Below are 14175 nucleotides of genomic sequence, written 5' to 3'. Positions count from 1 at the left end.
AGGCCTTTGACCATTTTGGTTGGCCTCCTCTGGACACGTTCCAGTTTGTCAGTGTCCTTCTTGAACTGTGGTGCCCAGAACTGGACACAGTACTCTAGGTGAGGTCTGACCAGAGCAGAATACAGTGGCACTATTACTTTCCTTGATCTAGATGCTATACTCCTATTGATGCAGCCCAGAATTGCATTGGCTTTTTTAGCTGCCGCGTCACACTGTTGGCTCATGTCAAGTTTGTGGTCAACCAAGACCCCTAGGTCCTTTCCACATGTACTGCTCTCAAGCCAGGTGTACCCTAGGCTTCTGCCCCAAAGTCCCAAAACCATGGCGCCATTGCACATTCTCCATTCCACCATCAAATACAACACACACAAAAGAATATAAGAACGTAAGACAAGCCTGGTGGATTAGGTTCATCTAGTCAAGCATCCTGTTCCCACTTCGGCCACCCAGGTGACTGTGGCAAACCTGCAAGCAGCACCTGAGAACAAGAAATCCCCTCCCGCGTTTTCCAGCAGCTGGTGTTCAGGAATATTACTGTTCCTGACCATGGAGGCAGAGCCGAGCCACCACAGTTAGTAACCCCTGAGAGCCTCATCCTCTGTGAATTCATCCAGTTGTCTTTTAAACCCGTGAAAGTTCATGGCCATCACTGCCTCCTGTGGGAGTGAGTTCCATAGGTTAACTATGCCCTGGGTGGTGGACTTTCCTTTCCCGGTCTAACATTCAGCTTCAGTGGAGACCCATGAGTTCTAGTGAGGTGACAGAGTGAGGAAAACTTATCTCTGTCTACTTTCTCCATGCACAAAAGCATACACGACAAGCACTCCATTTGCTGGGATGTGTGGATGGGAGGCTAGTTGAAGGTACCTCCCAACTCTACAATTCCATGATTCTATAACTACAATTCCCATCATTCTGACCATTGGGACAAGCTGGCAGGGGCTGATGGGAGTTGTAGTCCAACAACGAATGGAGGGCCAGAAGCACACCATCCAATGAACTGGAGAATCCCTCAAGACTTTACATCTCCCACCGCACACACATTTTATTGTCCTTGCAGCCATTAACAGGAAATAACCATGGCTGACTTTTTAGAAGTTCTGCCACAAAGGAGAAGCAGGTAATTTGTTTTCTCAGGACAAAAGCACCCAACAGCAAACAGATTGCTTCACCCTGGCGGTTAAAAAGCACACCTCTCTCTTTTTGTGTGTGTTTGTGTGTTGGGGGTGGGGGAGAGGTGGGTTTCCACGCACGCAAGAGCCCCGCACGGGACATCTGGCTAATCAAAGGTTAACGGAAGAGGAAGCTTGGATCCGATTCAAGCAGTGGCTCAGAAAGGCAGAGTAGGTAGGGAGAAGAATCGGACAGCTGGCGGGAGGAGGGGTCCACCTCGGCCACAGAGGCAGATGTCTCTGCTCGGAGCCGCCGCTGAGTGACAAACGCTTTTATAGGGCTCCTTTTCAAGCAAAACTCTATAGTTGTTTGGCCTCCTTTGTTCCCCTCCCACAGGCAGCTGCTGCTGCTGCTGGTGGCGGTGGTGGTGGGGACACAGAGACTGAGTCGCAGCTGCTTTGTGTACCCTTAGCAAAATATCATCAGGTTGGTTTGAAAGAAAAACATTTTCAAAAAAGAATTCTACTTTTTAAAATCTTAGCAGTTAAGTCTAAGGCCTGTGTCCTGTTAAGGAAGGAAAACACACACAAAGCAATACACCACCCACCCACCCACATGGCTCTCGTGGTTTGTTTTATTTTAATTTCCCCATTATTATCCAGATGCAGATCATTTGCATTGCGGGCAGAGGGGAGGGGAGCAGGTTTCGTGGGCCGTCCGATATTCCAATCTGTCTCTTAGGCCCGCAGGACAGGGTTTCGGGGTTAATTTTGGACGCTATACATGCCGAGGAGAATGGTTCTAGATTGCCTACTAGCTGATGATCCTGCAATGGTTTTTTTTAGGGGTGAGGGACCCTCATCAGAATATATACGTAGCAAGCAATGTGGTCAACATGTACACTCTTGAACCATATAAATCATGGTTCATTCATACGTGTGTTTGTGTGTATTCATTCCCATAAATATGGGATGAATATCAGAAACGGGAATGTTGTTACAACCAGAGGGCCACCTTCTATGCAGGGCAATCTTCCAAGGGCCACGTGCTAAAAGTGGGTGGAGCCAGAAGCAAAAGGGAAATGACATACGCCACAAGTGTCCTGAAAAACTGGGACACTCCATTTTTTACCGCTAGAAAATGGTGCCCATTTTGGCACAGCGCCCGGAAAACCCCCCTGCTTTTGTGGGGAGGCAACTGCAGCATGAAATTGCACAAGATCATGGTAACCAAAATAGCCGCCATTCTCTCACAATAGAAAAATGAGAAGATGGCATCCAGGAAGATGGTGTCCTGGAAACTGGCTTCAAAGTGTTGGGAGGGTATGCAATGAGAAATTAATCCAGAGAAATGAATGTGGATTTCAGTTGGTTAGTTTCTTACAGATCCCTTTCTATGCTCTATCCAGACAAGCATGAGGTGTTATCAGAGTTGAAAGGCACAGTCTAGTCAGCCAAAAAAGAACTCAGGCTGCAAAGCGGGGCTGGGCCAGGTGGCTGAAGAGAATTTCAAGGGCCAGATAGAAAGTTCCGGAGGGTCGGATTGGGACCTTAGGCCAAACACCACCATCGTCCTTTGTATGAGGAAGCAAGAGGTGTTGACATGCCTCTCCGATAACTGGGCAATGTGTGAACCAGCCCTAAATGAATTTCTAAATAAAACCTTGCACAAGAAATGTGTATGGGAAGTACAGATTACATACCCACAATCTACATGAATTAAGAGATCAAGGGAGGGGCAAAACACCACCTGCCTCCAAACGCAACACTATTTGTTCAAGGAGACCTTTGTAGGTTCAGCCACACAACCCACAGGCAGGGAGCAGATGAACCACAGAAAGCCCCCAGCTCCCCACCTTAGAGGAAGCTGGCTGCAAATGACTCAAAGCCACCCAGCCACACCAGGGAGGTGACAAAAGAGAAAGCACACACACACACACACACACACACACACAAAATTACCCACCACTTTTACAAAGGGGGGGCGCGCGTTATTCCGCCCATATAACTGCAGTAAACTACTCCTATATATAGAGGGAGAGAGAGAAAGAATAGCAGTATATAAATAATTATATAAAATAAGCTACCATGGAGTGCCTAGGAATGCCTGGAAATTCAAAGAAACACCCCAAATTTGCGATGTTTGAATGGACAGTGTGATCTGTGAGTTTTGGGGCTGCACGAAACCCAGGGCTCTGCTGTGACCTGGTCCCAAATCAGTTTTTATGAGGGGGCGGCTAATCGGTCTGCCACTGATTCAAAATGGCACCCAGCGTCCAAATGTAGACAAAGACTGCTGCCTCCGCCTCAGGAAACCCTGTGCCAAGTTTGAGGACAGTATCTTGACAGGCATCTAAAATGGCGCAGGTCGGATCCATTGTGCCAAATTGGGCAACGTTCTTCTCAACGGGGCAACAGTATCTTCAGAGGTGCCTAAATGATGGTAGTTTGGACCTGTTGCGCCAAAATAAAAACCACCACCCTCTGCCAGTCAGAGTAAACAATACAGTGGTACCTCGGGTTAAGTACTTAATTCGTTCTGGAGGTCTGTTCTTAACCTGAAACTGTTCTTAACCTGAAGCACCACTTTAGCTAATGGGGCCTCCCGCTGCCACCGCGCCACTGGAGCACGATTTCTGTTCTCATCCTGAAGCAAAGTTCTTAACCTGAAGCACTATTTCTGGATTAGCGGAGTCTGTAACCTGAAGCGTATGTAACCTGAAGCGTATGTAACCCGAGGTACCACTGTACCAGCCTAGGCATGAACGTACTCTTCACTAGATCAGGGGAGGGGAACCTTTTTCCAGCCCGAGGGCCACATTTCCTTCTGCTCAGCCTTCTGAGGGCCACATGCCACGAGTTGGTGGAACAGAAGCAAAGGTGGGTGGGACAACTAATGTAAATTAAGGGAGGGGGAAACCACGGGGGGGGGTCAAGCAGAACCAGTGATGCTTATGGCTTAGGGAGAGTTCCGAGGGCCAAAGAGAGAGGTCTGGAGGGCCTGAGGTTCCCCAATCCTAGAACAGACATAGAAGCAGCTTCCAATGTTTGTAAATCAGTAACCGATGCAGATGGAATAATACTCAGCTGCCAGGGTGGGGTGAGCCCTAGTGAAAACTCCAACTGAGCAGAGACAGGCATGCAGCTTTAACGGTGCAAAGCAAATTATAAAATCCATCCTAATGGCTTCCTCTATTTAACTCCTCTCTCTAACTACAGATCTGGACAATGCAAATTACAGAGAGCTACTATCAGAACCCGCAACCCTGCGCCCCACAACCCTCCTCACACACCTTCTTACTTATCACATCCCCACACCCCGGGGAAGTGTGCCCACAGAGAGAGGAAAGAGCTGTTCCCAAGTGGGAAGAATAACTTTTCATTCCGCCCTTAGGGGAGGACAAAAGGAGCCGTTAAACGGGTTCGCTGTGGACAATGCTGTAATCTTCCAGTTCGCTGCTGCCGATTCAAAGCGTGAGCCTGAAAACAAGTGGCAGCTATTTCCACTCCCTCCCCATCCAAACAATCCGTTTGGGGGAAAAGTTTTTTAAATTCTCTCGGGGTGATGATGCAAACGGCAAAAAATAAAAACCATGTTGCTCCACTGAAAAAGAAAGAAAGAAAGAAAGAAAGCATGCCACTTTGTTTGGGCTTTGTGTTGCTAACTGAAGGGGGGGGAAATAAAAAAAAAAAGATTGCCTTGCACGTACTGGAAGTGAACTTTCCCTGAATTAGCTGGGTCACATGCCGAGAGTTGCAAAACAACTCAGATGAGCACAGCGATCATATGAGCCCATAGAACAGATCCCCCTATTACAGCATTTCCCAAACTTCTGAGAGCTTAAGCACTCCCTCCCCATCTTAAACTGAAGACCCTTCTCACTCCTACTTTTAAGAGTGAGGACCCCCAACCCACCTGTACAAGTAACCACTCTGGCCCCTGGAGGATAGGCATCTCTGTTGCATCTCTGCAATCTGCGCAGTCCAGTCACTCCCCGTGGAAGAAACACAGGAGCAAATTGCTTGTTCCCAGAGGCTGATTGGGATGCCAAGAGCATGGACTCATGCAGAGATGCAGTGGGCAGCCTCCTCCATGGTCCACGGGAATGGCTGCCCTTGTATATCTATTCCTCATGCCAGCTTTCCCCTCATACCCCAAACATCCTGACCAAAAGCCAGTTTACTTGGAAATTACATCTGTTTCTGCAAAAAGCAGCAGAATGAGGTGGAAGGGCTGAGGGGTGCATAGTGTTATGCCTCTCCAATGTCAATTTTTTATTATTATTCTAGTTAAAAGATTGCTAACTTGTCTTTTGAGTTTCAGTGCCTCCGAGGCGGTAGACAAAAAGATCTATAAGATCAAACCGTTTGTTTAAACTGCCATCCTGAAACCCTAATCGAGGGGTTGCCAACTGGGTGTCCAGGAACCGTGAGCCCTTCACTCGCTGCCGTCATCACCACAAGGTGGCGAAACTGACTTCCCTTCTTCTCCTTCAAAAAGACGATGGAGGAAGTGGGAAGAGTGACACTCTTTCCCACTTCCTCCTTCAGCTCTATGGGGGAATATAATGTGCTAATATTCCGCTTGCAAGTGGATTTTGTTTTTACTTACTTCCGCTACATTTTTAGACCTGGCCTCAATCCCAACCGTTTCACGAGAAACTTTCTAAGAAACTCATGCATAGAGTGCTTCCAGAAAGGGGTTGTACAGTATATCGCAAACGGATCATAAAGGCCAGATTGTGGAGGTCTGGCACACTGGCTTCTACACCTTCCCTTATTTTATTTTTTCTAGACATGGGTGCTCAATGATGTTCTGTCCCTTGATTTCCACGCCAGTGGGCAGAGATTGATGGGATAGATCTCAGGGATGTTTCTGTCTGTCCCCATTACTCTTCTTCTGCCCTCTGCTATCTCCTTCCGTTCTGGGCATGTGGGCAAATATTAAAAAAGAATCCCAGGAATTTCACAAAAGCAAAATAGCACCAGCCTTACGGTGCAATCCTAACAGTATCTACTGAGAATTCAATGGGTTGATTTGTGTTTCTCAATGGAAGAAAAGAGGATGGGTTTGGTTTTTTTCCAGGGTGAGGGCATTATCGCTTTATTTTTCATTATAGTTTGTTTCTTTATTTTATTCTTTTATCTGTTTCTATACTGCTTAATACTAGGACATTTTCTAAGTGGTGCTGGCCCGGGAGATCAGGGCTCCAGTCCTCACTCAGCCATGAAGCTCTCGCTGGGTGACTAGTCACTGCCTCTCGGCCTAACCTACCTCACCGGGGGGATTAAATGAGGGGGAGAAATATATACACCACTTTGAGCTCCTTGGAGGAAAAGGAGGGATATAAATGCAATAAATAATAATGATAATGATAATAATAATAATAATAATAATAATTTACAAAATAAATACAGTGAAACTGAAAAACTAGAAAAATGTAAAATAAAATACAAAACAATAAAATCCTCCCACCACACAAAATCAAACATGCAGGAGGAGCGTATTTTGAAAACAGCTCTAGAGTCAGGAGCTCCTTCCCTCTTCCCTCTTGCCAAGGCAGAGCCTGACACGCAATAGACAACCTTCGTCCCACTAACACATACGCATCACACCAAAATTCTGTCTTACATGTACATAAATCATGCGCTTTCTTCTACTCATCCAATATCACCCAACCCACTCTACTCCCACACCTCCCACAAATACACAAACGCACACGTATTATCCCCTCAGCCACTCCAATGTATCCCATCTCCATCACCAAATGCCTGTCAGGCATCACTCCCTCCCCTCTGCGACAAAAGAAGCAGACCATTCGCTGACAGAACAGCATAAAAACACCAGAACGAATGGTCACCCATCAATCACACGGATGCACGGTTCCCGACTGCAATTGGGATTGCTGTCTTCCACCCCAGCGTGCCTTCCTCTCACCAAGGAGTGCCCCTCAGCCCACACAAGGGACTCTTCCTAACTCTCTTCCCCCCAAACCCACAACTTGAAGCAGGGCACCTCCCTCATCACAATCCCAAGTCTCCTTTGGGGTTGCGCCTCAGCTGTGCTGGTCTATTCACTGTTGACCAGGGCTGGTTATAAGCAGCATATAACACCCTTCTTACAACAGCTCACTGGCTACTGGTCTCTTTCTGGGCATGATTCACAGGGCTTTATAGGGCTTCGGCCCAGGCTATCTATCTGAAGTACCGGATTCTCCCATATGAACCTGCCCAGGCTCTGAGATCTTGAGGGGAGGCCCTTCTCTCAGCCCCGCCACCCTCAAAGTCACATTTGGCAGGGATGCAGGGCACGGCCTTCTTGGTGGTGGCTCCCAGGTTTTGGAACTTCCTTCCTGAGAGGCTAGACCCCCTCCCTCCTTGTTGCCTTTTCTTTGGTAGGTGAAAACTGTTTTATTCAGGCAGGATTGGGGGGACTGACTGTTTTTAAGGAAGGGGTTCTTAATAGTGGGAGATGGGAGATGGCGGACGGGTGGGCAGTGTTAGGTGACAGTGAGAGTTCAGACCTTTCCCAATTCCCCCCCTCCTTGCTATAAAAACACGCGGAAGCGTTAAGCAGCAATGCGTTACGGGAAGAGCAGGTACAGTCTGACTTAGTGATCAGAAAGAAACGGAAGCCGCTGCATTCTGTGACCATGCGCCCGCTAGACTCTGCTCTGGTCCTCCTTCCAATTGGGACAAGGGGGGGGGCATTTTGAGATGCCCATACACACATACAGCTGCCAGCATCGTCTAGTTTACAGGAAATCAAGAGGCAGCGCCTGCACACTCACACAAGCGAGGGCAAGGGGAGGAAAAAACATGTTGTGAAATCAGCTAACAGCAAGCCTCCCCTTCAGGGGAAGACAAAAAGTCGCACGACACCCTGTATCGTCGGCAGCAGCAGCAACTGCCAGGACACCCTGCAGCCGCTTTTTCTCGGGAGCATCCTTTAGCCAGGAGGCCTTGGAAGAGGATGCAGGCAAGGATGCCGCAAAGCATGTCAGCTGTTACGGGCATCACACCCATCTTGGCAGTGGCTCCCCATGAGTGAAACAGTGCCCTTTCTCTGGCTTAATGTGTCTGTGGCTCTTCCTGCTGCTGCAAGACAACTGGCCCATCCCTTATCTACCCAGTGGGATCACTGTGCTCTGCAGGAAAGGGCCTCCTGCGTAATCTCTCATTAGGAGATCTGTTCCATGTGATGAATTGGGCCTTGAGTGTGGCAGTATTCACCCTGTGGACCTCCTCCCATTATGTACCAAAACAGGTCCCCGTCTCTAATGAAGACCTATGAAGACCTCCTGTTCTCAACAAGTGGAGGTCTTTACCCCAGTCTGTATCTGCGCTGGATTATTCTCTTTCTTTCTTTCTTTTTGGTTTTTCAAGACCATAAACACCACCAACCAACATTACAGGCCTGATGTCCAGTTATTTATCTGCCAATGGATTTGAAACTGTATAAATATATAGAGGGGGGGGGATCCTTTTAACTGGTTTTACATACTAAGCTGTTCTACATGTGTTTTTCCAGCTGATGTTTCTGTTGTTAGATTCCTTCAAGATGCAACGTAGAAAGTGATTCATAAAGGAAATTGAATTAGCAACGTGCGTCGGCTCTTGGTTCTGCCCGAGACTCCTGTTTCAAACATCATGTCACACACTCACCCTCCCATCTAATTCCTATTCATTGTATTCATTCATTATATGTGCTATACACACATATAAACACATATAAACACACGCTCATCTATATCTTACTGCAGCCTTTTCAGCTCCCCTCTTAAACCTGACCACTGGCCATCCTGCCTGGGGCTGAGGGAAGCTGAGAGGCCGTCAGCTTCTGGAGAGTACCTGCCTGGGGAAGGCTGCTTTATTGTTAATAAGTCAATGCTAGACGTAGGTGAAATAATTTCACTATTTCCCACTTTCTTTTCTTTCCCTGTGCCTATTTTAAAACTGCAAGCAAGCACATTGGGGCAGGGAACAGTCAAAGCTGTTATCTGTAATGCAAGCGGATTATCTATACAAAGAAGAATAAAACAACAACAAGGAATATACTTTGAAAATGTAAATAAGGCAAGTTAGCAGGACATCAGTGTGCTGATACAAAGGAGACCTTAATTTATTTTTTAAACATCATAATCTGCACACACTTGCATATAAAATCAAAATTTCTAGAAGGGTTGTGAATCACTGCAACCGAGAGAGAGAGAGAGAGAGACGGGGTGGCAGAAAGAGAGAAAGGGGGTGTCCTGCCTACTTTTGGCTTGGGTGAGCTGCTAAAAACTTGTGATTAGTATCTGTTTTGAGCTTTATTTACAAGGCTGCTCTCTAACCTACTAAATTTTGAAAAACATCTATTGCTAGGCTTGATCAGTTTCTTACCCACATGCAGGCCTCCAGCCTGACTTTCGAGATGATGGTCCATAAAGAAATTGATCCTTCAACCCCTTCTACATCAGGGCAGATAATTTGGTCAGGATAGGGTGGTTCGGGGAAATTGACAGAGTTACATTCGTAAGCAGCAAGCGTCACCGATGCTATGTGTGGACCCTGGAGAGGGGAAAGAGAAGCAGGTTAGTGGTGGTGGCAAATATGCAAGGACTGCAGTGAATAATCAGCATGTGATGATGCTTCCGAAACAAAACAGGGTTATGATTCTAATACAGTCGTACCCTAGAAGTCGAAGGGAATCCGTTCCGGAAGTCCATTCGACTTCCAAAATGTTCAGAAACCAAGGCACGGCTTCCGATTGGCTGCAGGAAGATCCGGCAACCAATCAGAACCCACGGAACCCGCGCCGGACATTCCGGTTCCAAAAGAATGTTCGCAAACCGGAACACTCATTTCCGGGTTTGGGGCATTCAGGAGCCAAAATGTTCGACTTGCAAGGCATTTGGGATCCGAGGTATGACTGTACAACATTTCTTGGCTTATTTTATATTCCAGTATTTACCTTTGGGCCCCTCATGAATTCCAGACACAGGCGCTCTATGACCAGGAAGGAAGTCCCATTTGTTGACCCATGTCAGCCCCCATTATTGTTAATCAAAGAGGCAAGGAAAGCACCTCTGCAAGGAGAAGCCGGGAGAAGCTAACCAGGAGTGTAGCAAGAGTAGGGGGAAGGACACAGTAAGCTGCCATGCCAAGTCAGGCTGTTAGTCCATTTAGCTCAGTGCTGCCTGCACTGACTGGCAGCGTGTACACATGAAACGGCTGCAACCCAGCTAACAGTGTGTCTGAATAGCTCAGACAGTAGAGCATGAGACCCTTAATCTCAGGGTCATGAGTCTGAGTCCCACATGGGGCAAAAGATTCCTGAATCGCAAGGGGTTGGACCAAATGACCCCCACAGTCCCTTCCAATTCTTTGAGTCTACGAATGAATCTGGCCAGCGTGGTGTAATACAGCAATTGTAAATTGGGGGGGGGGATGTGGGCTCAAACACCCCTATCACTATTTCCTCTGGAATTTTTACCCTTCAAAGGAAAGAGACTGCTTCTGAGACCATTTTCGGTTTCAAGAGCAGTGGTGCGGTGTGGGGAGCAACTAGCTAAGAAACCAAAGCCACATGCAAAGGCAGAATTTGCTGGATCCCGACCACAGCGCAGAATGGCAGACTTTGCAGCTCCACCCCTCAGTTATCAATGTGCAATTCGGTCATTACCTCTGGAGAACAAATTTTCACAGTGATGTTTCCTCCCCACCCGCAACTCCCCGGTCTCCCTTGAGAATGATTCATGGACAGCAGGGGGTCCTGGCAAATGGCCAAAGCCAAGGCCTTCTGTATGGAGAAAGGATCGGAAGATAAAGGAGCTGAGTGACTCACACCGCCAGCTTTCTGGGCAAGGAAGGGGCACAGAAAGTTTGCCTTACAGCAAGTCAGACGACTGGTGTAGACGGTGCCAAGCTAGGGGGATCAATGGTGAGAAAGCATTTTTTTACACCAAGGGCCACATAGCCACAAGAGTAATGTGTTGGGGGCCACACTGCCTCAAGGGTAACTCACTGAGGGCCACACAGCCTCAAGGGTGAGACCTAAAAAATACATTTCAGGTGTCCAAAGGCCAGGGTAAAGGGGGCATGTTGTCAGCATACGATGAAAACTATACACTAGGAATGTAAGAAACGACTATGCTGGATCAGGCCAGAAGCACATCTTTCCCAGCATCCTGTTCTCACAGTAGCCAACTTCCCAGCGCTGAGCCTCGCCATCATTGCTAGTAGCCACTGGCAGACAAATATCCTCCATGAATTTGTCAAGTCCTCTTCTAAAACCACCCAAGTTGGTGGCCAAGGCTGACTCTGTGGGTAGGGAATTCCACAGTTTTCAAGCGTGGGGGTGCTGGGCCCCAGCACTGAACATCCCTGGGCCATGCTGACAACAGGGGCTGCAGAGAGCCTGGCAATATCCGGCAAGCCATGGCCCCTCCACGCCAGATCTATTCTGTATGTGGAACTGATTAGCGCATCAAACAGAACTGCTAACGGATTGTCGCCGTTAGCGCCAGTGAAAATATTCAAGCCAAGGAAGCGCAGCTCCAAGTAACGACTTCCTCTTCCAGAGAACAGGCTCCCACATCCTCCTTCTCCAAGAGTTATTAAAAGGACCCTCTGTTTCAAACTTTGTTTGCCATATGGACTTTTGGTAGAGGGTGGGCAAGGGGGCCTTCAAGATTCTGATCCAGACTGGGTGCCCAGCTCCAGAGACGATGGGCTGTTGGTGGGTGTTAGCAGCAGGAGTCAGGCCACCTGGTGTCACCGGAGTTAACTCTTTACTCAAAGGAACTTGTCAGATGGCTGTGGTGGTTGCTCGAAAGAAACCAGGCAGGACTCCGACCTGTCTTTTACAGGCTTTATTCTTGGTAGAAACTATTTACAGTGGTACCTCGGGTTACATACACGTCAGGTTACATACGCTTCAGGTTACAGACTCCACTAACCCAGAAATAGTGCTTCAGGTTAAGAACTTTGTTTCAAGATGAGAACAGAAATCGTGCTCTGGCAGTGCAGCGGCAGCGGGAGGCCCCATTAGCTAAAGTGGCGCTTCAGGTTAAGAACGGACCTCCAGAACGAATTAAGTACTTAACCCGAGGTATAACTGTACAGTGAAGAGCGTCCTAAATTCATGTCTGCCTCAATCACTAGCAGAATCTTGGAGTGGTTGGTTTTTGTACCTCCCCCAGCATAAAAGTCGCGTCACCCCCAGCCTTTTTCGCCCTTCCCTGCGCCGAAGACTACGGCGCAGAATGGGCGCTGGCAAGGACGTGCTTCCCGCCCCTCTGGCTTGCTCAGGCTCAGTGTTAAGGCTCTCCCTAGCATCCCCTTGCCCCTGCGCTTCTTCTCCACTGGAGGGGGGGCTTTCCTCCTCGCCGGAAGAGGAACTGCTTTGCAATATTTTCAGAGGCTCCCTATAACACAACTGCCCTTCCATCTCTCATCTCTGAGCTGATGGCTGACAGAACTGAAATGGCGCAGGCCTAGTGATCACAGCAACTCTTCCCAGTAGCTCTTGCCCCAATGAGGCAGTTGTGAGGACTGAAGGCCCCCGCCTTCCCACCACTCTCTAAGGCTCTTTTCCCAGTTCCTTCCCAGCAGCCTAAGGCTCCTTTGCCTTCTTGCCTCTCGTTGCTCCACTCTCTTCATACCTCTTCTGGTCCTGGGAGACCAGGGGGCAGGAGATCCCCCTGCCTTCTTCAGAAGCCTGCCTCCACTCTCCCTCTTGGCTCCCCTCCTCTCCACCCTCCACTTCTGCCTCTGATTCTGGGCTTCTCTCTGCTACAGCTTCTTTCTGCTCACTAACTCCCTTCAGCTCCCTCTTCTCCCTCTGACAACTCATTGTTGTCCCACCACCATTCCCTCTGAACCTTCTAACAAGGAGGGAGGAAACAAGGTCGCAATGCACTGAGCTGCTGTAAATATCCGTCAGCGCACCTGAAGACTGGCCCTATTTAGGAACGCTGTTCGCCTGAAATACAAACAATTTTATAATGGGAGATTGGGGGAAGGCTGGCATTCGGGAACCCACAGAAACCACACGGCGATGGGAATGAAAAGTAAGATGTAAAAAGGGCATTTATAAAGATAATTGAAGTATGGAGTGCTCAGAGGGAAGGAATCTGGGGTCTGTTTCCTTCTCTCTTATGGATCGATCTCTTCCAAAGACAACTGGGCCCTGGATCATGGTTTGGCCCAAGCGCACAAGATTCCTCTGTGAGCTCAAATTTATGACGTCCATGTTATATGCAAAGGGAATGGGAAATTAGGCTGCCGTGACTATTTCCATGGTAGCTAGTAGACAGTCTCCTCTTTGATATTCCAGTGGTTCAAAAAGTATAAATATACTTTTTGGTTCAGACGCAGCCCCCAAACAATGGGCTCGGTGTTAACATGACCAAACCTTGGGGCTCATGTGTTCTGAAGCAAAGAAGTTTAACAATTATCCAGGTCCAAAAATATTCCACTGTGGGCAACTGCATGCACATTAAAGTATGCAGAACTGGAATGCACAGGTAGGGCTCCCTAAATGGGACAACTCGGGGCTAGATGTACCTCTATGGTTAAAAACCCCATAGAGCAGGGAGTACCAGCCTGGCGGTTGCAAAGTCTTCCTCTGGGCAGGTGCCTCTGGGCAGGTGCCCAAGGTTCTGAGTTTTATTAGGGTTGCCATATTTCAAAAGGGGGGGGGGAAGAGAGCGCCTTGACGACTCTCCTTTTAAACACCTCTACTATATGTCATGGGACGCAAGTGACGCTGTGGGTTAAACCACAGAGCCTAGGACTTGCCAATCATAAGGTCGGTGGTTCGAATCCCCGCGACAGGGTGAGCTCCCGTTGCTCGGTCCCAGCTCCTGCCAACCTAGCAGTTCGAAAGCACGTCAAAGTGCAAGTAGATAAATAGGTACCACTCTGGCAGGAAGGTAAACGGCGTTTCCGTGCGCTGCTCTGGTTCGTCAGAAGCGGCTTAGTCATGCTGGCCACATGACCCGGAAGCTGTACGCCGGCTCCCTCGGCCAATAAAGCGAGATGAGCGCCGCAACCCCAGAGTCGGTCACAACTGGAC

General features: G+C 48.3%; 1 protein-coding gene across 4 annotated transcripts in view; it reads right to left on the bottom strand.

The window, feature by feature from the left end:
• The window catches only part of VMP1 (vacuole membrane protein 1), a 117983-nt gene that overhangs the window by 62187 nt on the left and 41621 nt on the right, over positions 1-14175 (bottom strand). For all 4 annotated transcript variants that reach the window (XM_082201898.1, XM_082201901.1, XM_082201900.1 and 1 more), the window contains exon 6: positions 9498-9665. In XM_082201898.1, the coding sequence (XP_082058024.1) occupies positions 9498-9665 (168 nt within the window). The remainder of the gene's footprint in view (positions 1-9497; positions 9666-14175) is intronic.

This window comes from Podarcis vaucheri (genome assembly GCF_965113315.1).
Source record: "Podarcis vaucheri genome assembly, chromosome: 15".
Classification (NCBI taxonomy): domain Eukaryota; kingdom Metazoa; phylum Chordata; class Lepidosauria; order Squamata; family Lacertidae; genus Podarcis; species Podarcis vaucheri.
This window is presented reverse-complemented; position numbering and strand designations above follow the sequence as displayed.